General features: G+C 37.3%; 4 protein-coding genes and 2 pseudogenes across 5 annotated transcripts; 3 read left to right on the plus strand and 3 right to left on the minus strand.

Annotated features, from left to right (window-relative positions):
• Window positions 1-299: 299 nt before the first annotated feature.
• Window positions 300-4,420, plus strand: LOC125220735 (putative serine/threonine-protein kinase At1g54610). Its single transcript, XM_048122882.2, has 6 exons — window positions 300-789; window positions 1,607-2,209; window positions 2,751-2,972; window positions 3,058-3,152; window positions 3,477-3,576; window positions 3,900-4,420. Exons 1-6 carry the CDS (start codon window positions 439-441, stop codon window positions 4,191-4,193), a joined length of 1,665 nt encoding a protein of 554 aa, XP_047978839.1. The 5' UTR covers window positions 300-438; the 3' UTR covers window positions 4,194-4,420.
• A 239-nt stretch (window positions 4,421-4,659) lies between these two features.
• On the minus strand, window positions 4,660-5,082 carry LOC125185165 (mediator of RNA polymerase II transcription subunit, putative (DUF3511)). The gene has a single exon (XM_048081661.2). The coding sequence runs from the start codon at window positions 5,020-5,022 to the stop codon at window positions 4,792-4,794; it is 231 nt and encodes a 76-aa protein (XP_047937618.1). The 5' UTR covers window positions 5,023-5,082; the 3' UTR covers window positions 4,660-4,791.
• Window positions 5,083-6,350: 1,268 nt separating this feature from the next.
• On the minus strand, window positions 6,351-8,261 carry LOC125219561 (ethylene-responsive transcription factor ERF110-like). The gene is made up of 2 exons (XM_048121573.2): window positions 7,922-8,261; window positions 6,351-7,062 (listed from the first exon to the last, which is right to left on the minus strand). Exons 1-2 carry the CDS (start codon window positions 8,160-8,162, stop codon window positions 6,479-6,481), a joined length of 825 nt encoding a protein of 274 aa, XP_047977530.1. The 5' UTR covers window positions 8,163-8,261; the 3' UTR covers window positions 6,351-6,478.
• A 3,843-nt stretch (window positions 8,262-12,104) lies between these two features.
• LOC148933762 (F-box/kelch-repeat protein At3g23880-like) lies at window positions 12,105-13,942 on the plus strand (annotated as a pseudogene).
• Window positions 13,943-15,000: 1,058 nt separating this feature from the next.
• On the plus strand, window positions 15,001-18,239 carry LOC125220734 (uncharacterized; annotated as a pseudogene). The gene is made up of 2 exons (XR_016134641.1): window positions 15,001-17,637; window positions 17,711-18,239. The product of XR_016134641.1 is annotated as an uncharacterized LOC125220734 (transcript).
• Window positions 18,240-18,749: 510 nt separating this feature from the next.
• On the minus strand, window positions 18,750-24,657 carry LOC125185230 (cellulose synthase A catalytic subunit 2 [UDP-forming]-like). The gene is made up of 14 exons (XM_048081731.2): window positions 23,950-24,657; window positions 23,395-23,590; window positions 23,099-23,310; window positions 22,915-23,017; window positions 22,655-22,835; window positions 22,192-22,458; window positions 21,730-22,075; window positions 21,507-21,644; window positions 21,294-21,419; window positions 20,989-21,201; window positions 20,620-20,899; window positions 20,263-20,459; window positions 19,827-20,177; window positions 18,750-19,733 (listed from the first exon to the last, which is right to left on the minus strand). Exons 1-14 carry the CDS (start codon window positions 24,028-24,030, stop codon window positions 19,152-19,154), a joined length of 3,273 nt encoding a protein of 1,090 aa, XP_047937688.1. The 5' UTR covers window positions 24,031-24,657; the 3' UTR covers window positions 18,750-19,151.
• Window positions 24,658-27,368: the final 2,711 nt, after the last annotated feature.

Consider the following 27,368-nt stretch of genomic DNA (forward strand, 5'->3'; position numbering starts at 1 on the left):
TATTGCAAGTTAATCTTCTCTTCGTGCTATATTCTACAAATTTTACTATACACGCCGATAAATACAACTCATCCAAAGATGCAAAGACAAAAAAGAGAAGAAAAAAATAGGAAAAGATGTGGCTTTTTGTAACGTTGGAAAAAGCCTAAAACACAAGTCTCATCATATTCACAAACCCTCCTTAGTTTTCAACGAAAGTAGCTAGGTTTCATTTTACCTTTTCAAAACATTATATCATAAATTATTTCCCAAAATGCATAATCTACAAATAGATTCCATATTCCCTCTGCCGGCCTGCCGGCTTATTACATCACTCATACTCCAAAATCTTGTCCTAATCACTCTTCTACAAATGTCCAATTTCCCTTTATTCCATAACTAATTCAACAATTTATATATTAAAAACATTTCTGATCTAAAAAGTGACATTTTTTATGCATGGGATCCTCTCAGAGTTCTAAAACACACATGAGATCTCCGCCGATGGAGCTGGAGAAGATGAGGCTTGTCAATGGTAGCATCAAGGAAGGCGTGGCGAGGAACCCGAGCTCGCGGGGAAGAGCGGGGCTCGAGGAAGCGACAAGGGCCCGGCCTGGGCCAGGGCCCGAGGCGAGGAGGAATGCTAGCAAAAGCAGCAGCAGTGTTGATGGAGATAGAAGGAAGAAGGGTGGTGAAGAAGATGATGAGATGGTGGATGGATGGCCAAAGTGGCTTGTTGATAATATTCCCACTGATGTTTTGAAGAATATTGTTCCAAAGAGTGCTGATTCTTACATCAAGATCGACAAGGTTTGATGTTCTTGATTCTTGTTATTACATCTCTTTGGCATATTTTTGTTTTTTTTGGGGGGGATTTGGAAAAGGTATGACATTGTGTTTGTTGGTTGGTTGATTCTTGTCCACTTTTAGTTAGTAGTTGATGAGATGTTTTAGTGGAACAAATCAAGCATATTTAAGTATTTTCAGTATTTCAGTTTCTAGAATGTGAACTGTCTCCACACACCCTTGGGAATCCAATTTAGAATTGACTTAGGAAAAGAAGATGCACTTTGCTCATGTTATGAGTAACAATTACTCCATCCGTCAATGAATTCGGCACGAGTTTTAATAAATAAGGGAAAGAGTAAAAGAGAGAGGAAGGGTAGTGAAAATAATGTTAGTGGAGAGTAGGATGTGTAGGGGTAATATGTCGTTTGAAATTTTCAAAATTAAAAAGGTCATACTTTTCATGAATGGACTAAAAAGGAAATAGTCTGTACTCTTTAGCACTCTTCAAATATTCGTCTCATATCATATTCTCAAAATCCAACCACAAAAGTAGCGAGTGAACTTGGTGGATAGGCACGTACGAGGAGTAATTCCTATTTACATAGCGAATGGGACATGAATGAACCGAAACACCGAAAAAAAAGAGGGATTCCGAGAATACACAGAATTGCATATTTGAAGATAACTTAACAGATTAAATATGTGCTACTCATACCAACAAAGTGCATCTTCTTTTCTGACGTCCATATAGATGAACTCTAAGGAAGGGCAAGGAACTTGTGTTGGTCTGTGGGGACAACCATCAGTTTCGTTAAAACAAAATTTGCCACTTCTACAGGTAGGGCAAGGAACATACAGCAACGTATACAAAGCCCGAGACCGAGACTCCGGGAAGCTAGTCGCCCTAAAGAAGGTCCGTTTCGACACCTCAGAGCCGGAGAGTGTCAAGTTCATGGCACGGGAGATCATGATCCTCCAAAAGCTCGATCACCCAAACATCGTGAAGCTCCAAGGCCTAGCCACCTCAAGGATGCAATACAGCATCTACCTCGTGTTCGAATACATGTACTCGGACCTCTCAAGAATCCTCTCCCGGCCCGACCAAAGGCTCACTGAGCCACAGATCAAGTGCTACATGCACCACTTGCTCTCGGCCCTACACCACTGCCACGAACGAGGCGTGTTGCACCGGGACATCAAGGGCTCGAACTTACTCATTGATAGAAATGGGATGCTCAAGATAGCTGATTTTGGGCTCTCGAATCTCTTCCATCCGGAGAGGAAGAGGCCTTTGACTAGCCGAGTTGTGACACTTTGGTATAGGGCGCCGGAGCTGCTTCTTGGCTCCACGGACTATGGAGTTGGGATTGATCTTTGGAGTGCTGGCTGCCTCATGGCGGAGATGTATGCCGGTCGGGCTATCATGCCGGCTAGAACCGAGGTATAATGACATTTTTAATAGGGGTGACCATTCAGTTTCGGATCAGTTTTTTGCCCAAACCGAATCGAACTGAATAGAAAAATTCTTTTTTGTTTAAATTAAAATCAAAATTGCAAAAACTGAAATCTTACAAATTATAAAAAAAAATATATTCCAAAATTATTTTCTTGAATTCAAATAAAAATGTATATGGCATCAACTAACTTATATATATTCAAACAATTACAGTCTTTATAAAATCTAAATATCATAAAATACAATTTGTTTTAGGTATAATATACTTTATGCATGTTAAAATCAAATTCATATGATTTTCTAGTTTTTAAGTTTTTATATTTTCAAACTGAACCGAACCAGAAAATCAAAATTTGCTGAAAGTCTGAACTGAACCAAATCAAAATTCGATAAAATAACAAACAAAATTTTAAATTTCAGTTTGGTTCGGATAGGATATTCAGTTTCAGGTATTTGCTCACCCTTGCTAGGTTATGAATAAATGGAAACTGTGACATGTGTATTAATTACTTGTTGATTTACTCAGGTTGAACAGCTGCATAGGATATTCAAGCTGTGTGGGTCACCTAGAGATGAATACTACAAAAGGTTTAATCTCTCTACAGCTCTTAAACCTCCACAGATGTATAAGCCCAATCTTCGCGAAGCTTTCAAGAACTTTCCCCCGGCTGCGGTCGATCTTCTTGCCATTCTCCTCTCTCTTGACCCCGGAAGCCGCGGAACTGCGGCTTCTGCTCTTCAGGATAAGGTCAGTTTAGCCTCAAGATCATGATTGCATTCTCATCATCAACAATGTATGTAAAGTTGCTTTTTTGTTTTGTTTTGTTTTGCAGTTCTTCCAAACGAGCCCTTTGGCTTGTGATGTGTCTGGTTTGCCAGAGATCCATGTGGAAGAAGATGACTACTCCTTAGCTACCGAGAGGAGAAAGTAAGTTGAGCTTAATTGGATGCATGCAGAAGGGTTAATAGCTGTTTAAATCACTAAGTTTTCCCAGTTATATATGGTTAAACCGTATGTTTGAAAATGAAATATTAAATCAATTTCTTTGTAATCATCCAATCCGTGTATAAAACGACGTCTTTTTGTGATGCTCAAATCGCTGCTTTGGATATCATCGAAATACGTCGTTTTGTGGTTTAACATTCTGATTTCAACCTAAAGAGACACTTCATGATTTATGCCCTGTGCAAAAATAATGAGAAAAAGGTTCTTGATTTATTGGCCTTAAAAGAGTGTGATTTAATTTGTTAGGCATAGGAGTTCTAAAATGAGGCGTAGGAGCCAGTCTCAGAGAAAGAAGGGCTCAGCAGCTGAGAATTTACCAAGTGGAGCTAATGAAGGCTTAAAAGAGGTAAACTCTCATCAATCAAATTTGTTACTAGAGAGATAATGCTCATTTCAATATAAATATTTTTCAAATTCAAGTCAGTTCCATAAGATTTGAAAACAAAATATTAAACCACTTCTGTATAAAAATGATTTCTTTAGGTGATGCTCAAAACGATATTATTCCATTAGAAAGAAGTATTTTTTTCTTATTTTTTTTACACAAACAACATCACCAAAGACATTATTTTGTACACACCACGGTGTGTGAATTAAGAAAAGTTGAAAATTTGTGATTTAATTTTCAAACTTTATGGGAGTACTTATGCTTGTTTGGGACAAGTGCAGAGGAGCAAAGATTCATCGGTTTCTGTCTTAGATCCGGGCAGTAGTTCAACCAGCACTTCCTCTACAAGTGTTAGGCTACCGGGGAAGGAAGAGATTCTTCCTTCCCCGGTAGCTTCGAAAAACATGAATAATAGGCCTCCAATGCCGGCTGGTAAGGGCCGTGTGACCGACTATTACATGATAGCTGATGATGGTCTAAACAGACTGGATTCTGTCCAAAGGTCTGCATCATCTAGAGCATTTCAGAGTTTGGGAAACAAGCACTTACAAAAGCTGCATTCTCTTGATGTTTGAGACCATATTATTGAAGATTCTTGTTTTTGTTGTATGTTTTTCTTCTATGATAATCAATTCTTTGCTTTTTCCTAAGTTTGGATGTGTCATATTTCTCGTTCATTAAGGGTCTTTTTGGTATTATGGAATTGGAATTGTGTCGGAATTGGAATTTATAGAATAAAATTTGAAATTATAATATTCTAATTCAGTTTGGAATTTCAAATGATAGGATGGATAGAAGTTGGAATTGTAATTCTCCAAATCCAAATATTTTTATACTACTAATAAATTTAGAAAATTGAAGGCTCTATTTCAAATCTACATCTCAATTTCATAGAATCAAACGGATCCTAATATTGCTCTATCAAACATATTTCGTGTATTATCAGACAATATACTTTTAATTTTTTAAGAAAACAAGTGAAAAGAAACTTAATTATCTCCATAATATTGCTCTATATACCACTCTTGATTTTTGAAGCCCTTATGAAATCCCATATTCTCATTCAAGAAGAAATATTCTCAACAAACAAAGAACCGGTTCTTGCTTCCATACAATCAAAGAGAGAAAAAGAGAAGAAATAATCAACAAGAAACTATATATATTACACAAACATTATAAATTGTAACGAATATCATCAATTTTGGTTTTGATCCACTTGAAACTGCCTCTCATAGATGCTTTCACTTTACCTTCCGTAGTGAACATGTTGTATGAAGCAATCCTCTTCTTCCTCTTCATCTCCGGATCGTTCGACGTGCTCGGCCCATTGAACGAGTACGGGCCGGGCCCAGCTTCGTACCCGAGGCCCGGCGAGTACTGCGGAAACGATCGGCTCTTCTCCATAGTTTGGTGGTGGTAATTAAGTGTAGTGATTGTGTAGAATTTTGGTTGTTTGATATTTGCATTAGGTTTGTTACATATATATAGAGGTGTTGGTGTAACTTTATTTGATGGTGAAAGAATTAAGAGTTGAATTTTCAAAGGTGTGATTAGGTGTATGTGATCATGGATTGTGCAGACATAAATATGCTTTCGGCACTCACGCTAGAAAAGAGAGGAGTGGTGGGGAATTGTTGTCCCATTTGTTAGGGCATAAAAAATTGAGTGTGACACATATTAGAGAATCATGTTGATTTATGGAGGATATAAAAGGAACAAAGAATATAAAAGGGATGAAATTAATTCGTTCTTCTATCACAATCCATACATGACACGAATCAGGATCCGATCGCGTTCGTAGGGGTCTGGTCATGGCAATGACAGCATTGCGGAGCGTAGAACAGCATCGCAAATTTTTAATTTTTTAAAATTTACGTATTTCACTGTATATAAAATTTATTTATTTGTAAAAAAGTTAAATTTTATTTCACTGTATATAAAATTTATTTATTTGTAAAAAAGTTAAATTTAATTTAGCTGATTTGCAGTGATTATAGATATTAATATGTGTAATTTATATGTGAGAGTGTAAACTGACTCTTTCCTATTCATTAGATTCTGATCGAAACACTTGATAATTGTTTTGAAAACGACTATTTTCCTATTCATTAGATTTGGATCGAAACATTATCATATCTGAGAGTGTAAATTTGATCCAAAAGATATTAAAAGAAGATTGAATAAGAGAGAAGAAAACATTAATATTTTATAGAAAAATGATGAGATTCCTTGTCCGATTAAGCATCATTATCTCATATCTGTCAAGTAATTAACTTGTTTTTTCATAAGCTATGTAGATTTGGAATTTAAATATTCGGCATTATTAATTATGAGAGGAAATAGTAGAAATCATGCTGCTCCATAATAATTGGACTCAGTAACTATCAGCTTGTAATAGTAAATGAAATTATACATTTGGACTATTGCAGTCAAAAACAATAATGTAAACTCAATCTAAGCTTGTAAGTTGTACTACTAATTAGGCTCCCCACTTAATTAATATCTTACTTTTTTTATAATTAGAACTTGACATACTATACTTTTGAATTAAAATGTGGAGTAAATCTTAATCAAATTTGATCAATTTCTTGTGAGTATAGTCTCTTTTAAAATTTTATTTTATTTTTTATTGTCTTAAGCTCCAAATAAAAATATATTTGGTTGTTCATATCGTCACGTTAATATACATTTATACCACTATTCATCCCCATCACCAAACTTTCAACTCAACATCCCAAAAAATTGGCTGAATAAAAGTACAGAGAAATTAATTAACATTATTAAACAAGTACTACTATATTTTTTTTTATGACTAAGAAAAATAATTTATAAGAAACAAAAAAAGAATTGAAAATGCATATTATCCGGTGGAGGACGGCGGATAGAAGCCCGTCGTCCACGGTGGCGCCGGAAAGCTTCTGCTTCTGCTTATGCCTTCATCTTGAATGCGATGATCGCTCCCTTGTGGATTGAAAGAGAATAACAATGGATATGACGACGAAACAGAAGAAGAATAAGAAGGATTTGAATACATCATATTCTCAAACAGCGTCGCCGATTGCACATCGCCGCCGCTCCCCAGCAGCTCCGAGTATTCCAAGTAGTCTCTACCGGAGGTCTCGAAAAATGACTGCGGCGGCGGAGGGGCGGATGTGGTGGTGGTGGTGAATTGTGTGGACTGGGGCAGGATTTGGGCGTATTCCGGGAAGTTGAGTTTGGCTCGGCTGCCGCGGAAGCGCAGCGCCGCCTCGTCGTACGCTCGGGCGGCGGCCTCGGCGGTGTCGAAGGTGCCGAGCCAAACCCTGGCGGCTTTTACGGGGTCTCTTATCTCGGCCGCCCATTTGCCCCACGGACGTTGGCGGACGCCTCTGTATTTTCGTCGTCTTTCTCCGGTTTCCGGATATGAGACGGTTGGGGATTCCGGTAGCGGCGTTTCTTCCACAACTGCGTTGAAAGAAAAAACATGTTACTAGTTGAAGAAAAAACGTCTTACTATTTCAGTTACGTTCTTAATGATTATATTTTCTCTTTTCTCTGTCTCACTCTATGTCTCACTCTATTCCTAGGTAGTTGAGTTTCATGCCACGAATAAAAGATTTACTAATGTAGGAGTAATTCTTATGAAATCTCATATTTCACTGCACTTTCTATCATTTATCTGAATTTGGTAGATATTGAACCATACCTAAAGTTAGGTAGTTGATCATAAATATTTTACGACATTCATACTTTTATACTTGAAAAACACAAAAGAATAATAATAATAATAATAAAAAAAGAACATGAATATGAAAATTTAGAACACTGTTCCATAAGCATGCAAAAATACTTCTTACTAATATTTTAGAACACTGTTCCATAAACATGCAAAAATATTATTTTTCGTATATAAATGGGTAAATGGTCAAGATCTCTTATTTATTATTCATATTAATTGAATAATCAAATCTATTACAAAAAAAATCCAAAATTCCAACAAATAAACAAGAAATGTAGAAAAATCATTATGTTTAGTCAAACTATGATCATCCCGCAACTTGTAACATCTAAAAAAAAAAATAGATGCTTGCATGTAATTCAAATCAAACAACGTCTTCATACTAGATGAATATACGACATTGTTTAACTCGCTGTGTCTAAATCCATTTACTATTTCCAACTACCATATTTTCATTATTTTTCAAGTAACTAACTCATAAAATTGTGGTAGGAAGTTTTGCACCAGAAAAAAAAAACAAAATGGTACCAATAGTAGATAATTGAAAAACAGAGCATTTGCATTTCCAAAAATTTAAACAAAAACCTGATTTAGAATCTTGTCGATGATGATGCCTCCTTTTCCGGCCAGAGCTGGAAGATGAGTTCGCAGAATCAACAAAATTCCGAGAATAAGACGACCAATTCCCGCCGCCACCGCTTTGCGGCAGACCCGAAGAGTCCACGTAGGTCAGCGCCGACATCTCAGAAGAGTGAATACAACCCGTTTGCGGCGGCGGCGCCACCACAGCTGAAAGCAGGTAATCTGACTCTTGTTGGTGTTGCATTAGAAACTGTGGTTTTTTCCTCTGATTTACTTAATTTTATGTAGTAGGAGTAATTTGTTTGGATTATTTTGTGGGTTATATCGTTAAGATTTTAGGTGGGGAAAGAATCAACTAATATAAGAATGAAATTGACCAGATGCAGAGGATGGGAACAGCCGTCGTCGGAACAGTAGCTTCTAAATAAATGTGCTAAAATTATAAAATGCACACGTGGCACAGAAGATCTTCTTCGTAGATTTAATAATTTATGGTTTACATTTATCCAACCAGACAAGAATATGTCAAATCGGGAGAAATCATCTTAGAATTGACTTCTTATTATTTTGAGTACAGTGCTATATTTCTACAATTTTCAAAGGCTAAGTTTTAAAGTAGAAGAATTCAAATTTCACTTTAAATTACTCCTTCCTCCAATTATTTTTATTAATAAAATCACTAGTAATATAGTACTACTACTACGCATAAAAGTGAGATTAGAATATTACTGTATTACTTTATTATTTAAATCAAAATGAGATTTTGTATTACGATTGAAAGAGTAAGACTTTAGTAGTAAAATTTAGAAATGTAGACGAATTTGAGTTGAAATATGTCCTATAGTATTTATGGAGATTAAGAATGGTACGAATAGGATGACGATGAAGTGATTCGGATATGGATATTAAAAACGTCAAGTCAGTGCTGCTCAGTTTTGATCAATGCACACGTGTTAGGAAGCTTCCTATAAAATATTTCTATTTTAGGATTGAGTTCATTTAATTAATTGAACTACATTAAGTTCGTGAATGTATTAAATTGAACGTTGATCGATTAGATAGGTGCACCGTACAAGTCAATATTTAATCTTTCAAAACATAGGTACAAGGCCAGACCCCAGACCCATTTCTCTAACACACTTTTTTTTCTCTCTCTTATTTTCTTAATTTTGCATTAAAATTTGTGTTGTTTTAAAAGTTTTTATTTTTAAAAAAGGAAGAAAATATAAATAGAAAAGTAGATTCATTATTCATGTATAATAAATTAAAGTAAGTGTGTGGCACATTAGGTTGGAACTTGGAAGTAGTCATGTTTTAGCATTTGAAATTGTGTGATTAAGAATAAAATACTACTAACCATCAAAATTAAACTATTCCATAGAGTATATGCATGTGTTGAATGGATTAAAAAAATTCAAAAAAGTTGAAAGGAATATTCAATAGTCAAAAAGTTGTGAATTACTCTGAAATGATAAAATCCAATACCATTTTAAAGTATATCTTTTCAAATTTATTACTCTCAAACATTAATTTATGTTTATGCTTTTTTGCTTCATTTTTTCCACCTATCTCTCCTTATAATGTCCATGAACACATGTAGAAATTTTAGTCTTACCTTGTTGTAATTTTTCCTATAGTGGCATGCTATAAGGACACGTATAAATATTATCCATTTTTTTGACTTTGACTAAAAGTTGTTGATATTTCTTTCAAGAAATTAATTTATCTAATGTCTGGTGGATTTATTATAATCCAACCATATTTTATGTAACCAACTAAATGACGAGGAACGCTCTTGTGCACGCGCAGAGAGCACGTGTCAAACCCGTCCCCGGTCTTGGTTTGACCTAGCTAGGGAGAAGGGAGGATGTGTGCGGACACATACATTTTTGCCGTAAGTGATAACATACCCCCAAACTCTTCGTCCCAAACAAACAAAATCTAAAAAATGAAATTCGTGGGTTGTAATATTTCTCTCGCTTTATGCAAACAAGAAGGATTGTGACAAAAGTAGAACGGTCGTGAGGTCGATGGTGGAACTAATATGGATTGTCGGGGCAACTTTAATGGCACAGAACAAATACTACATCATCTCATATAAACATAAAGCAAAAAACTGTTTCTAACAAAAACATTAAACTCAATGAAGAATATATATTGTTTTGTTTGACATACATCTTTGTATCTATCCAGGTACCAAAAAAAGAAAAGAAATCAAGTTCATAAATAGCAATCACAATCAACAATTCCTTAAAAAAACAACTGTATTTACCTCCTTATTAAGAAGGAATTATAAATCATGGTTGTTTAAAATTACTCAAACATGAAGAATGATTAATGTTTATGTTTTTTTGCTTCATTTTTTCTACCTTTTCCTATTTCGTTCTTATTTTCCATGACTTTCTGGTATCTCTCCTTATAATTTACATGCACACAATGATATTAGAATTTTTAGTCTCATCTTTATTGTATTTTTTCCTAAAGTGGCATGCTATAAGGACATGTATGAATGATATCCATTTTTTAGCTTTGACTAAAAGTTATTGATATTTCCTCGTTTAATTTTTTTTTTTGTTTCGAAAAATTAATCTATCTTAATATCTAGTGGATTTAAGTCAAACCAGGCCCATATTTTGGGTTTGACCTTGAAGGTGAAGGGATGGAGTGGTGGCCGAAACAACTTAAGTATTTAATTTTAATCTTTGGCCAATATTTAATGATCTTGGAAGATTATGGGACAATATTAATTGATATGAAGATGATATGATATAATTTTAGGCTGATGTGAAAAAATCCATACATCATTGATAAATAAAATGAAAACAAAACAAAAAACTTCATCTTCTCCAATAATCCAACATCCAACCTTAATTACTAAAAGTTTAAAAAAAAGTTAAAAATAGCAAAAACTGAGAACTCTACAGAAGTAGCGAACAAATCTTAAATTTCAACAAATAGATTTCAATTCCTGGGACAAATCTTATAATTGGGCTTGGGCCTTCGTGCTCTTTAAATACCAGCGGTAATTGCTAACTAATCACCAATTCCAAATTAAAATTAAATTTTAATCATTAAATTAGAAGATCTAGTGGTTTTAAAATAATATCATATGAACTATATTTTTAATTAAGAAAATTAATAAATAAAATTAGAGGGTATTAATGTCAATTCCCTCTCATTAAAATCATCTTAAAACTTTAAATTTACGTAACTCTCCCGATATAAATTATTTTTTCGCAAAAAATATATCAAATTAAAGATAATTTTATAAGGATTCCAATGAGATCTCAATTGTATATGTTCCGACGACGTTCGGATGATGAAATTTGATATTTTTTATTTTAGTTTTCGTAAATATTGATAACCAGATTTTTATCAACAAATATATCAAAAAATCTCAATAAAACCATGTAAAAATCTCAATAAGTATGTGTTGATATTTTCTTGTACTTGTGTTGATATTCTTATGTCATATTGTTGATATTTTGTAATACACTATGTTGATATAAAAAAACATTCACGAAAATTATCATATGATAACATAATGACGATATTACCTTTTTGTTGATATTTTGTCTACTATTTATTGAGATTCGTAAGATTTAATCTCATTCACTCATTTTAAAATCTAAGGGTGGAGATTTGGTCTTGATTTTGGATTAGGGTGCTATAAGCATTAGAATATGACCCCTAGTGGTAATATTCATAGGCCACTGTGTATGGAATGATCTATAGGATTTTATGAAGAGTAAAGGCTAAAATTGGTCCTGAACATATGCTCATTTTATCATTTTGGTCCTAAACTTTATCTTTTGAATTTTTTGGTCTTGTGCATTTCAAATCGGATCACAATTGGTCCTCCGTTAAGTATTCCGTTAATATTTAACAGTCAACGATTTTAATCACAATTTTGACCAACTTAGGCAATTTTTAATTATTTAATCATAAAAAAAATTAAAATAAAATCATAAATTATTGATAGGGGATGTAGAAAAGCCGGTCACGAACGATCGAAGAGCAATTTAAATAGAACAACAAAAGCAGCAGCAGTTCCATCTCGTAAAATCGAGACCCACAATACGAAAGAGTTAAACCAAAACAGAATCATCATTGGTTGAAGAATTACTACTGACTTCCACGGTTATTGTTGTTGAGAGGCGCCGGATATTTGAGTGCATTGAGCTCCATGTTGCGGAGGGCAGCTTTACCCAGATCAGTCCCACACATATCCGACAGCCGTACGAGGTATAGCAAGACGTCTGATAGTTCTTCTCTGACGTGAGTTCTCTCTTCCTCTTTCCACCCAGGAAGCCCTTTTGCCACCTCCTCTTTCCATTGAAATATTTCCGACAACTCTCCCACTTCTACCACCTGCAACCAATTCTTCTTCTACAATCAACGCTACAAACAAAATACTTACTACTTTAAGCGGAAAAAAGGGGATATATGCCAAAAAACTCTTTCGATTTTTCTTGCCGAAAACCCTAGATCATTTTTGGGGGAAATAAAGTCCATAAATCAAAAACAACAATATGTAGGAGTACTTCATTTTTCCAGAATTATATGTTACGAGGAGAAGAGAATTAGTGGAGGAAGAAGATGAAAGTGGCAATGAGAACAAATAATTTATGATTTTGTTTAAAAAAATAATTTTGATGATTAAATAATTAAAAGTTGCTTAAATTGGTCAAAATTGTGATTAAAATCGTTGGCTGTTAAATATTAACGGAATAGTTAACGGAGGACCAATTGTGATCCGATTTGAAATGTACAGGACCAAAAAAATTCAAAATATAAAGTTTAGGACCAAAATGATAAAATGGACATATGTTCAAGACCAATTTTGGCCTTTACTCTTTAATAAATTGAAATTTTAAAAATACTTGTAGTTATTGATTTGTTCGTTATAATTCTATAATTATTATATAGTCAGATGACTCAGATTCAATACCAATCGCAAATTATTACCGTCTTCGATCTCCACTAATTGTTTTTGGATTTTTTGGTCCTAAACATATGGAAATTTAATCATTTTGGTCCTCCGTCAATATTTCCGTTAATATTTAACGGTCAACCATTTTAATCACAATTTTGACCAACTTAAGCAATTTTTAATTATTTAATAACTCTAATCAATACTTTAATTATTTTAATAATATACTATCATTTAAAATAAAAAATAAGACTTTTAAAAGAGAAAATAAAGAGGAAGTGTCGCCCTCTCTCACTAGACGGCGCCGGCGAGCGACGAGGAGCCTCTGGTCGTCGCGCCCTACCTATACCCTCAAGCAATGCTCCGTCAATTCGTTCATGCGCGAGCCTCTGGTCGTCACGCCACAACGTTGACTTCCCTAACCAAACCCCGCATAGCACCGTTTGGGTTATGGGCTCTTGCAATGGTATAATTTGCCTCGCAATTGATTAAGACGACGTCTTTCTATGGAACCCAGCTACGAGGAGATCGAGGCAGCTTCCTCTGCAGTCGTTGAGATGAAGCCTGGGTTTTACTACAGTTGGGGGTTTGGTTATTGCGAATCGGAGGATGATTACAAGGTTGTGGGATTGTTCTGTGATTATGATGATGGAGGTCTGCGGGAAGCGGTTGTGAAGATTTACAGTTTGAGGGCTGATTCTTGGAAGAGAATTGGGGATTTCAGCTTTGGTGTTCCTTAACGATGATACGGGAAGTTTGCGGATGGGAAGCTTCAGTTTGCTGCGAGCAATGGGATGGATTTCGGCTCTAGTTGGAACATTGTTTCGCTTGATTTGGAGAGCGAGGCGTATGGCATTGTGGAGCAACCGAGTTATGGAGAAGGTTTCTCTGATTTCTCTCTGGAGTTGCTTGGAGGTTGTCTTAGCATTCTCTACGTTTATGAGATGAAACAGATGGATTTGTGGGTTCTCAAGGAGGAGAGGGAGTCGTGGACTAGGGTGACATCGCCGGTCACTCGCCGATCGCTCCTCGGTCGCCGCTCGTTGCTCGCCGGTCGCCGGCGCCGTCGAAGTGAGAGAGGGCGAGAGTGAATTCGTTTTCTCTGCAAACATTTCCCCTTTATTTTCTCTTTTAAAAGTCTTATTTTTTATTTTAAATGATAGTATATTCTTAAAATAATTAAAGTTTTAATATCTAGTTATTAAATAATTAAAAATTGCTTAAGTTGGTCAAAATTGTGATTAAAATAGTTTACTGTTAAATATTAACGGAAATATTGACGGAGGACTAAAATGATAAAATGAGCATATGTTCAGGACCAATTTTAACCTTTACTCTTTAATTTAATACTCTATCACTTATAATTTGTTATCGCCTGATCCGGTACGGATTATAAGAAAATTTAATAGGAATTGAGTTAAAAAAGTTAGTGGCACGTGAATCGTACTTTTATATATTACTTTTATAATAAAATATGAGTGAGAATGAGTGGACGTATGGTCCGTTGCCAAAAATGGTAAAAGTGAAAGATGACAAATTTTTATAAACGGAAGAAAATGAAAATAAATGACAAATTTTCAGGAACAAAGGGAGTACAGATGCCCACGGTTCCGGAACCGGCGGTTTCGGTTTTGGAAATTGTCGAACCGGAACCGAGCCGCGAGGGTGTTTTGCGGAACCACCGGTTTTTCGGCAGTTTTTTACGGTCCGGAACCGCCGATTTCAAAGTTTTTTAAGGTTCCGGCACGATTTCACAGTTTTCCGGTGGTTTTTCGCGGTTCCAGTCTGGAACCATCTGGAACCGGCAGTTCCGGTATGGTTTCGATTGCGAAAATTTAGAACCTGAACCGAATCACAGTTCTAAAAGTGACGGTTTCGGATAGATTTAAATCTCACGGTAACCGGAACCGTAAGCGTAACCGCCCGAACCGAAAACCTTGGGCATCATTAAGAGGGAGCATCTATGCTAATATTTTCAAACATCTCGACAATTCTTATGGATAACGACTTAACACCATATTTTTCAACTTTACATAAGTCAAACAAACAAGTTTTTTTAGTCAGATTTGTGTTTTCACTTAAGTCGCTTTCCATTTCAAATACTTCATGAAATCATAATCCCACCCAAAACGACGTAGTTGACATTTCTCCCATAATGTTGAATCACCACCTTCTTGCTCTTGCTCTAGTCGTCTGCTCCCTCCCTCGCGCCCCGAGCTTCTCGAGCAACGAGACCGATCACGAGGCCCTCCTCGCGTTCAAGGCCGCGACGAACGACCCCTCAAACTCCCTCCGCTCATGGAACTCATCCCTCAGCTTCTGCCGATGGCGCGGCGTCACGTGCAGCACCACTCGCCAAAGAGTCACCGCCCTAAACCTCCTCAACCTCACCCTCTCCGGCTCCATCACTCCCCACCTCGGCAACCTCACTTTCCTGAGGCTCTTGAACCTCAACAACAACTCCTACTCCGGCCGCCTCCCCCCCCCGAGCTCGGCCGCCTCAGGAGAATCCAACACATCTCCCTCAGCAACAACTTGATCGAGGGAGACCTCTCTCCTTCTCTCGCAAACTGCACCAACCTCCTCTCCCTCGTCGTCTCCTACAACAGACTACGCGGCGCCCTGCCCTCGGACCTCGGCTCTCTCTCCAAACTCGAGCTGTTCTCCATCAGCAGGAACAGCTTCAGTGGCGCCATCCCGGACACTTTAGGCAACCTCTCGTCTCTTACGAGACTATACTGTGGCTCGAACGACCTCTCAGGCAGCCTCCCCGCGTCATTAGGCCGTCTAGCAAAGCTGGAGCTCCTTGCATTTGGTGAGAATGTGATCACAGGGGTCATCCCACCTTCTGTTTTCAACCTCTCCAAAATCACGGTTTTCGATCTTGCAGCCAACCAATTCGGAGGCTCTCTGCCCTCTGACCTGGCTTCTCTTTTCCCCGGTCTTGATTTCTTCAGCGTGGGGATAAACATGTTGGAGGGCTCGATTCCTCCCTCGTTGTCCAACGCCACGAGTCTGAGATATATACATGTCGGATACAATCAGCTGACAGGGGAGGTGCCTAGTTTCATGAAGCTGAATAAGCTCACTGTGTTGGCCCTTTCCGGGAATATGTTGGGAAGAGGAGGAAAGGATTTGAGCTTTGTCGCCTCGTTGAAGAATGCTACAAACTTGGTAAGTTTAGGCCTAGATGGAAACGGTTTTGGTGGGGAACTGCATCCTGCATTTTGGAACCTTTCCACTGCCATTTCGAGGCTGTTTTTGAGCCAGAATCAGATTTCAGGCACTGTCCCAAACGACGTGGGAAAATATGTCGAACTGCGGGATCTCCGGATCAACATGAACAGGCTCGTAGGCGTGATCCCTTCTAGCATTGGTAAACTTCGAAACCTGCAGTTCTTGGACTTGTCTAGCAACGGATTCTCGAGCAGAATCCCCTCTTCTCTGGGGAATTTGAGTCTTCTCATTTATATGTATCTTTCCTACAATAATTTTGGAAGTTTCATACCATCCAGCATTGGAAATTGCCAGAAGCTGTTGGAACTGAACCTAACTCGAAACAGTTTGACCGGTTCTTTACCTAAAGAAGTTGTGAGCATCCCTTCGTTGAGAAGCATTGATCTTTCTCAAAACCAACTGAATAGCACTCTTCCTGCAGAGATTGGAAGCCTCAAGAATCTCGAGTACTTGAATATTTCAAATAATCGATTCGTAGGCAACGTGCCTAGTAGTATTGGTGGCTGTGTGAGGTTGGAGTTCCTCGACTTACAAGGGAACTCCTTCCAAGGAAACATCCCTTCAAGTCTCAGCGCGTTGAGGGGGCTTCAAGTTTTAGACCTTTCGCGCAACAGATTTGATGGCCTTGTTCCTGAGTACTTGGCAGAGTTCAGCTTGTTAGCCTTGAACTTGTCGTTCAACGACCTTGAAGGCGCGTTGCCTCAAGGTGGCATGTTCAAGAATGCAATCGTGGTTTCAGTAGCGGGGAATCCTAATCTCTGTGGAGGTGTGCCTGAGCTGAGACTCTCAAAATGCAGCCTTAAACGTCACAAGAAATCGAGTTTGAAGATAGTGATCCCTACAACATTAGTAGTAGTACTAACTGTCATTTCCGATGGTGCTCTCGTCTTTTGTTGTCTGAAGAGAAGGAAGCCTCCGCCTCCGTCTAATCCATTTGACAATTCTCTGATGCAAGTGTCGTACCAGACGCTTTCACAAGCCACGAACGGATTTTCTGAAGATAGCTTGCTCGGTGTTGGCAGCTACGGATCAGTGTACAGAGGAACTCTCGGAGAAGACAGGAAGCCTGTTGCAGTGAAAGTGTTGAACCTTTCACAGCGTGGAGCGGTGAAAAGCTTTGCAGCCGAATGTGAGGCGCTGAGAAACGTCAGGCATCGGAATCTTGTGAAAGTGATCACAGCTTGTTCTGGCTTCGATCTCCAGGGGAATGACTTCAAGGCCTTGGTTTACGAGTTCATGCCTAATGGCAGCCTCGATGAGTGGCTGCACGAAGATAAGAGACGAGGACAGACCAGGAGACTAGGCCTAGTTCAGATGCTCAGCATCACCATAGATGTTGCTTGTGCAGTTGATTATCTGCACCAGCAATGTGCAACGCCTATTATTCATTGTGAGATCAAGCCTAGCAACGTCCTTCTAGACAATGATTTAGTCGGGTGTGTTGGTGATTTCGGGCTAGCAAGATTCCTCGTTAAAGCTACGGACAGTTCTTCAACACATCAGCAGAGCTCCAGTCTCATCAGAGGCACTGTTGGCTACACTGCTCCAGGTAGTGCTCAATCCGCGTTGGCATAAAACTATTTTTTTTTTCTCGACATTTTACTCATGTCTCTGCATTGCAGAATAGGGGTTTGGAGGCGAGCCAACAACGTATGGTGATGTATACAGCTTCGGAATCCTTCTGTTGGAGGTGTTCACTGGCAAAAGACCAACTGATGAAATGTTCAGAGATGGATTTGGGATTCATAGCTATGTTCAGACATGTTCGGTTGACCGAGTTTTGGAGATGGTAGATCCTTCACTTTTAGCAGAAACGGAAACTGCGATGATAGTTACACGCTTCGTGGAAAATCATAAGCTCAGAGAGTGTTTGTTTGAGGTTCTTAACGTTGGAGTAGCTTGCTCGGTCGACTCGGCCAAGGAAAGGATGAGCATTTCTGATGTTGTTGTTAAGTTGCAGAGTATCAGAGATTGTGTTGTTAGAGAGAATGCAAATAGGGAATAATGCTGTTGTTAAGATGCAGTGTTTAGGATTAGCATCTTAAATAGGTCCAAATGGAAAGAGAATTAGAGATGGATGTTTAGAATTTACTTTTTCTAGGAGATTGTTATTATTTCCATGTTTATTATAATAATTTTCATGTTTAGGAGTTTCTTAAATACCTCATTTGGGATTGAAGAAATGTATCCAATGAATCAGATTTTATGAACGGCAAACCCTAAACTCTTCCACTCCATATCATCGATGGGCATGGACAATTTTAAATAAGACTATGAAAAAATGACTTCCAATCAACAAGTTAAATTTTTAATATGAATACAAATAAAAATATGGAATCCGTGAATAGTGTTATGGGGTCCGAACAGTGAAGGAAAGAGACGGTTAAGGGACGTCATCACAGATGGCCTAAAGTCGTGCATTGCCTCAAGCGCCATCGTCCATGTCCGCCTCAAGCGCCAGTGCAGGAAATCACTTAATAGTCTAAAATTAGGCTTCAATATTTATTTGGTGTTTGGTGAATTATTGGGATAAAACTATTACAAAATCATATTTTAGGCTACACCGGTGTATTTTCCTGGATAATAGTTCATGTAATAATGATTTCCATGGGAGCACAGAGAAAAATACAACATCTGAAACAAACATGAAGCTAAAAACTGTTTCCAACAACAACATTAAACTCAATGAAGAATATATATTGTTTTGTTTGACATACATCTGTATCTATCCAGGTACAAAAAAAAAAGTAGAAATCAAGTTCAGAAATAGCAATCACAATCAACAATTCCTTAAAAAAAATCAACTGTATTTACCTCCTTATTAAGAAGGGATTATAAATCATGGTTGTTTCTTGTAGGAAGACAAACACAGCACAAACTAATCCAAAGAATAAATAAGGTAACAAAATGAGCACCTTTTCTTGTATCTACAAAGCAGCAGCCTTCCCAGTTGCTTATACCAAAAATGCTTCGAGCGAAAAACCCGACATCGATCATATTTGCTCCGTGTAGTGCATCCTACGTCGCTTTTTCTATGTGCCAACTGAAACCAGTTGCGTCCAATCAGTCACAATCCAAGCCGCAAACTTCCAGCACGATTCCGCCTCTTGACAAAAACGGGTTGATGCGGACCCACAGCAACGAGAAGATGGACGCCAGAAGAATAGACCACACGAGAATAATGGTGGGGACTCGGTCTTGTTTCCCCATGAAACCTTTCAGGAAAGGGTATAAATGCACGATCACCCAAATGGCGAAGAACAGCCGGCCAAATAGAGGCCCCCACGACTCGTACCCATTGTTTATGGCATTTGAGACCCCAACCACAACTCCGATGATGTTAAGGATCAATAAAGTCAGGGGAGGGATCAATAGAGACGTCCACTTGAAGAGGTAGAGGTCTGAAAACTCTCCATCGTCCGCAGCTTTTGAGGTCACGGTGAAGTTTGTGTTCACACCGGCCAGAACTTTGAGCAGACCTTGGATTAAGGCGAAAAAGTGAGACGAGCAACCACCGATAACCCAAAACTGCTCGTTTCTCCACAGGTCGTCGATTCCGACTCCTCCCCACTGCATCTCCAGAATGCTTGTTACGGCGATTGATATAAAGAGGCCCATGAAAACTAAACTGGCATAATTGCTGATCTGCACACAGTAAAAAAGATAGCGTTACCATCGATATTTTTAGAAAATGGATAAGAATAATAGATTTAAACAACTCAAACTACGGAAACTGACCTGGGGGACGATGAATTTCCCGGTTATCAAGCAAACGGCTGGCAAGGTACAATAAGCAATCAAGGGAAGCGAAGTCAATGGATATACGACTGAGTTGATGTATGAAAATCTCTCGAGTGGTTTCAGACCACATCCATAGCCATACCAAATAGGGCAATGCCTACTTAAGAGAATTTCCACTGATCCCAAGGCCCAACGTAGAACCTGGTGCAGACGATCTGAAAGATTGATTGGAGCCGACCCCTTGAATGCAGGTCTTTTTGGTATGCAGTACACTGATCGCCAGCCATGACAGTGCATCTTAAATCCAGTCAAGATATCCTCCGTGACAGAACCATAAATCCATCCCACCTGGTGATTTAGAATGATTAGAACTTATATGCCAAGTCAACGAAATGTATTAGAGAAGTAATTGTCTAATGCCTTCATCACAAACCTCCTTCCCCCATTCTGTTTTATCTTCATAACCACAACTGATGACATGAATAGCTTCTTTCAAGAGCGATGCAGACGATGCTCCATGAGGTTCACCGCCATTTTCTAGAAGTGTTGAAGCGATGAAAACTGGTGATTGCCCAAATTTCTTCTCAAACTTGATCTGGGGCATGAGGGATGATTTTTCGCTGTCGATTCCTACCAACAAAAAATAGGGAAGAAAATGAACATACATAATCATAGAGCCTTCATTGTTAGTTTCTTTATATTTTTTAACAGAAATTATCATCATCTCTACTAAAACTAGATCTGAAATTCAGCACTGGTATCTTTCAAGTTTCAATGTTTATTTTCTCACCTTCAACTCCTTCCTCAATATTCTCCAGAGCATGAATCTGAGTTGAAAGTTCCTTGCTTTTAGTCTTTTTCTTACTCTCCTTTGACTTCCCTTTCTTGCCCTTCCTTTTTGATCCAAAACAGCAGCCATTGCAACACAGCTTTGGCCAACAATTGCATGTCTTGCCAGGGGGTTTAGCCTTCTTGGGGGCGTCGTATCCGTACAATGCTTGTCTCCTAAAGACACATCCAGTTCCCACGTAAATGGGGCCTTGGATCCCATCAAGCCCCTTCATGTTTATCTGTTAATAATTAAATAGTATTAGCGTTTTACAATCTAATTAATAATCTCATGACTTGTACTTTAAACTCCAGAGTGAACCCCACATACATCAAAAAAGACAACATTGCGATTTGAATATCGATCGTGCCTATCAATTCCGTCAAATCTTTGAGGAAATTGCACATAGCATATCTTTTTTCCAGATTGCGGATCCATCATGAAACACATAGCTTCCCGAAGGGCCTTGCTGTTATTTATATAGTGATCACAATCGACATTGAGTAGGTAAGGAGCATTTGAAATGACGGCTGACACTCGTATCTGGAAGCAAACGAGATAACAATATATTAGATGGATTTGCCACATCGATCTCAAACAGGTTACAGATGTAAAGTGAATAGAAGAATAATTACCAAAGAATTCATAGCACCAGCTTTCTTGTGATGATCGTATCCTGGCCTCTTCTCACGAGAAACATATATAAGGCGAGGCAACTCATTCCCTTCTATATCACGGACACCATTTTGACCTAAGAAAACCTGTCAGGCAGAGAAAACATAGATAGTCAAGCAACTGATGTTCTGACAGCAGAATATCACCAAAGGCCAAAGTACAAGCTCACCAACCTGGATCATTCCGGGATGATCTCTGACGTTATTCCCAGGCCACAGAGTTCCATCTTGCATCGTCCATCCCTCCTCAGGAACCTTTTGAGCCATGGCGACCAACGCATTTATTCGAACTCTGAACTCTTCATATTCTCTCTGCATTAGCATAAAAACATCAGTCATCAAAGCTGAAATTCAAAATTGATGCAATAGGAAAGGAAAATTTTGAGCGGTGTAGCACCTTCATTGCACGACGTTCCCTCACAAACGTTGGTTCTACTTTGTCTCTCAAGTAGTCAACCTTTTGAGCAAAGTACCATTCAGGAGCCCGAGGCTCAATTTTAAATTTTTTGCAGAACGGAACCCATTTCCTAGCAAACTCGGAGGTCTCAGAAAGAGCTTCAAAAGTAAGCATGGCAGCACCATCATCAGAGACATAGCATGCAACCTTGTCGATTGGATAATCCACAGCAAGTATCGACAGAACTGTGTTTGCAGTAATAAGCGGAGGTTCCTTCATTGGATCCACTGTACTAACAAATATGTCCACAGAAGCTAGCTCAGAGGGTTTTCCTTCTTTCTCATACCTGTTAGAAAAATCAAAACATGCAGAAGCTCAGAATGCAACCACAGCAAGAAACGCGACACTTGAACAGGCTAGAGCACACGTACTGAGAGTAGGCAGAAAGTGAGAAGTATATACCTCAGTGAGAGCCTATCCAGGTATGTTTCTCTCTTAATAGGGGACCACTTTGGGAACTGGTCAAATATCCATGATACGGCGAACCATATCTCACATATAATTGACGTTAGCCATAACCCATAGGCATCATTGACAGGGTTTAGAATTCTATAGTGAAAGAACAGACAAAGAATAACAATCCGAAGCAGAATGACAATTCTGTATGGATTTATCTTGCTTGAAGGTATCGGTAGCTTCCTCGAGAGCGGTTGCCTGCCCTCATCCATCCTGCAGCATTTTCACAAAAAATTAGGAACAATATGCAATAAAATAGTGGTACAATATATTCAAGCACACCCTATGTACAGACTCGACTGAGAAGCAAAAAGATTCTATTTACTTTGTATCAGTCGCCATTGCACTTCAACAAAATGATGAAAATTAGATCTATTAAACATCAAGGCAACAGAAAGATGTGACCTACTTGGGAAGATCAGGATCTTCGAAATCATCTCCATCTAAACCACCTTTATCTCCTTGGTGCTTAACAACTTGAAGTTTCTCGTTCTGCTTTCTCTTCCATTCCTCCATCCTCTCCTTCCAGGCAACAGTTCCGTAACCATAAACCGCCAAGTCCTTCTTAGGATCCATCGGCCGTGGTGGCACTACAATGCCGGAGGTACATTTAACTACCGATAAAGAACAATAAAATAACTACACAGCAAACCAGAAAACAAAACTTACGAGTCATGGAGGAATCGGTATACGGCGCAGGATGGACTCGTTTTCCACGACTCATAAAAGGGGGGACAATGAGTGCGTGCTTGTCAGCTGAAATCGTGTCATCCTTCACCAAGATGAATGTTTACTTCAAAAATTAATCAGAAACTAAAGAAATGCCAACAGGCAGATCGGGATTGGAATCTACCTCTTGACCATAAGTAAGGAGAGGAATCTCCGAGTTAACAGCTGATGCGTCCAACTCTGAGGAATTAGTGATACCAGAAGCAGTGCGGCCAATGTTATGCCGACCAGAGAGAGCTGCCTCGGAAACCTGATGAGGATTGCCATTGTACTCGAACTCATTATCCAAATCATCAAATTCATCCTCATCTTCATCTCCATCAACTCGAGGACTCCCTGAGAATTCGGCAGCTCAACCTAATTACCATCAAAGAATCCAAAAGAAGCAGCATAAACAACAGGAAGGAGGCGTCTCCTTACCTTTGATGCGCTTGTATCGAGTTTTGCACTGAGGACAAGCTTGATTTCCCTCCCTTCTTTCATATTCATAGCACGGTCTACACACAGGGAATGCACATTCATTGCAGGCAACAAACGGCTCACCATCAACAGTTACTTCAATCTCATCTCCACAAATCTGGCAGATCTGCCCACTCAACTCTTTCACAGAAGTCACCTACCGACACAAAATCAATCAATTCCACCGCCCCGAATCAGATCAAACAAGTTATGAATGATAAAGCTTAGTTGAAACTACAAATCTAAATACTGAGATTCATAAGCATCAAAAGGGGAAACGCCAATAAACAGAGCAAGAATGAAACTGAAATGCAATTAAATTAACTTTAATTGAAACTAATTATGCTTTAAATCCACAAAATCCAGACCAAAAAGGCAGTCAACCTCAAGAAATTAATGAAGAACAAAAGAAATCCAATCTTAAATCCCTAAAACTAGCACGAATTAGCTCAACTGAGTATGCAAAACAGGAAACCAAAAACAATGAAGAAAAACAGATTTGTTTTGAGCACTCACTTTTCCAATCTCATCAGCATTGATGAGCACAAACTCATTCCTGTTGTGTGAACCAGCAACAAGCCTCCCTTTAGTATCCATCCAAATTAAAGAATTTTCCCCAATTAAAAAAAACTCTCCTTATCCCAATTCTTCGCACCGCTTCACAATCAATACTAAGAGAGAGAAAGAAGAGAGAGTGTTTGCCGCTCAACGCCCATTGCACACGTTAAAGAAACAAACACACGGGATTCCCACCGTCACTTTTCTCCCCTCACTTCCACATTAAATCAACTGGAAAAGTGTCAATACAACAGTATTAAGGAAATGTGGGCTATGTTTTGAGAGAGATTGGTTTGGTCTCTTCCTCTCTTATTTCATAGAGAGAAACCCCAGTGAGAAATGGAGGGTCTCTCTCTCTTACCGATTTATCTTAGTGTTTGTGAGCTGTGAGTGTTGCTGTGTGGATCAGAAAATCAAATGCCCAACCGGTGGTTGAAGAAAGGATCGATAAAGACAAAAAAACAGTGTTTATATATTCCTAATAATTTTGGGGAGAGAGAGAGAAAGAACAATCGAAGGTCCAACGCGTAACGCACAAGTGACAGAGAGATTATTGATGTTTGGATCGGAAGCAGTAAAAAATTGTTTAAAAATGATGCTGGGGCCCGGCGGTGCGGTGGCGATTCCGCCGGCGCTTGGAATTGGGGGAAGGGGTTTTTAACTGAGATTTTTGCTTCTTTTTCTTCAAAGGGAAAATAAAAGAAATGAAAGGAAATTACGGCTTCAGCTTTTCTTTGTGATTCTCTTCTTTTTCTATTTTTATTTATATATAGTTATTCGATATATTCTAAATTGCTGTTTTATTTTTTATTCTGTAGTAGTAATAAAACTTGGTCGGCTATTCAGTACTGCGTATCTGATTTTTTCATTTCGAGATTTCTATTATTATACTTATGTCATATTTGATTTTTGTTATACTCCCTCTGTCCGCGAATAGGACTCTCGTTTTTCCATTTTAACCCGTCCGCGAATAGGAGTCCCGGTTCACTTATGTCATAAATGGTAATAGGGTCCCACCTTCCACTAACTCATTACACTCACATTTCATTTAAAACTAATATAAATAAGTGGGATTTCTATTCCACTAACTTTTTTCTACCCACTTTTCTTAATATTTCTTAAAACCCGTGTCGTCCATAAATGGGACTCCTATTGGCGGACGGAGGGAGTATTTGGTAAATAATCATACATTAATTAACAAATTTAACTTATATTTAATTAAAAAAGAGTAATATACTATAAAAATATGATTTAATGTACAAATAGAAAGGTAAAATGTTAATATTTGAAATTGATAAATGAAATTAGTTGTTTTCTGTTGCGAATTAAATAGGTGAGCTCATCTCAAAAAATTAATCTATTAGTACTAGTTTATTTCATTATTTGATTCAGAACATTGAATACGCAACACTTTCCCTACGCATTTTTAAAAGAATTATTGTAAGTAATAAATTTATTTCTTCCTAAATAAAGTAGACAGTTGTACAATAAATACAATGAATTTGGGCTTGTTTTATTTATTTATGGAATGTAACTATGGAGTATTATAGAAATTTGAGGGAAAATTCAGCTATAACTTTAGAAAAATTATTCAATTAATCGGTGTACTTTCTTTACTTTTTGGTTGTTGCAGCATTAACGGAAACCTACATAATCCTTTCAAAAAAGTGACCATGGTTCAATTGGTTATATTTATCAATTTATTTATAATTTAGCATAATGTAAATTACTTACATAATTTAAGTAAAAAAGTTAACATACCATAGTAATTCTCTTTGATGATAAATCTTAGGTCCAATTTTATACGTAGGCAATATAAATTTAGTGTAGTGATTCTGATTGTGCTTTAATTGAAATTTATATATGTATCCAAATGAGCCCATGTAACTGTCAAGCAACTAGTAGAAGAAATAAATGACTATTTCTTATAAAAATCCATGATATCTCATAGTACTATAATTTGAAATAATATTATACTTAGTATTTTTCAATTCCTACTCAATACATATTGCACAATGCCATGTGAATAAAGACTTTGGACCTAGTTATATTCTTTTCATTGTATAGCTTAACCCTAGCTAGCTATGTCCATATCTCTACAATTTGGGGTTCAATTATTCTTGCTTGCTTCTTGTTCAATTGGCATGTTTGATTCATTTTTGTGAAAGGAATTCTTTATTAAGTTGGCATATGTCTTTATTAATTGTTGAATATTATGGAATATAAATGCTTTGTTGACTCATCATTCATCTTTCTCTTTTTAAAGTGTACTATAATACTATGGGTGCACTTTCCTATTTACTACCATCCCAAACTAAATTGTCGATCTTTATATGATTTACAATTATCATAAACAAATGGTGGAGAAATTATCTGGATATTTGTTTCAAATAAAAACACAAGTATTTTAACAAAATTCGGGGAGTGTTATTTTGTTAGGAGAAATTATATTTGTTTTAAATAAAAACACAAGTATTTTAACAAAATTCGGGCTACTACTTTATTAATATTAATCTTAAAGCAAAGTAAAATCAAAGGAGATATTAGTGAGTCATGGCTGGCTCATCAATCTAAGTTCTGACTAGTGAAAAAAATTCTAAATCATCAAATTTAGCTGATTTTATTTTAATAGTTTTATAAAAAGAAAATAATGAGTTGTAGTATATATTTAGTTATTTACTAAACAAAAAGAATATTATATGTATATATTGTGTGTGTGTGACCAAGCATGTGTACAGAAATGAAGTCACATGGCCCATGTTTTGCTCTTTTTCTTATTTTTTTATGTGTAAGAGTCGTGCATGGGCCCATCTCAACCGTAAATAGTGAGTAATTACTATTGGCCCATAAACATATGTCACACACACGTCTTATAAATTATAACTGAATCTCCAATTTCTTTATCTTTCAAGACTCCTATACTATTTAATTAATTATATACATATAACATCATCTCCATTGTCACGCTAGAACATAAAATAGGATAGATAATTAGTTCTAATAGTATTTTAAAAATAATTTTATTTTTTATTTTTTATAAAAAAATTATCTATTTTAGGTTTGCAATAAACAAAATCATTTTTTTTCAAATTTTATGAGTAAAAAAGGCATAATTTTAAGTTTGAGTTTAGGAGAAATAGTTAGAATAAAATCATATTTGATGAGACGTTCACACTCAAATGAGTTTGAATTTAGTAAATTATTGGAGATGATCTAAAGAGAGAGTTGTGATTTATTACTACTTTTTTTAAAATTGCTAACTTGATAACTTATCAACACATAATCTATTAAATATCAACAGTCATTATGCATATCAACACAAATTTAGTTGATATATTTATATCTTTGTGTTGACATCTCTTTTTAAAAAATAAAAA

The sequence above is a fragment of the Salvia hispanica genome, chromosome 1, assembly GCF_029641045.1.
Source record: "Salvia hispanica isolate PSC_SH4W2 chromosome 1, Shi_PSC_v1, whole genome shotgun sequence".
NCBI classification, from domain to species: Eukaryota; Viridiplantae; Streptophyta; class Magnoliopsida; order Lamiales; family Lamiaceae; genus Salvia; species Salvia hispanica.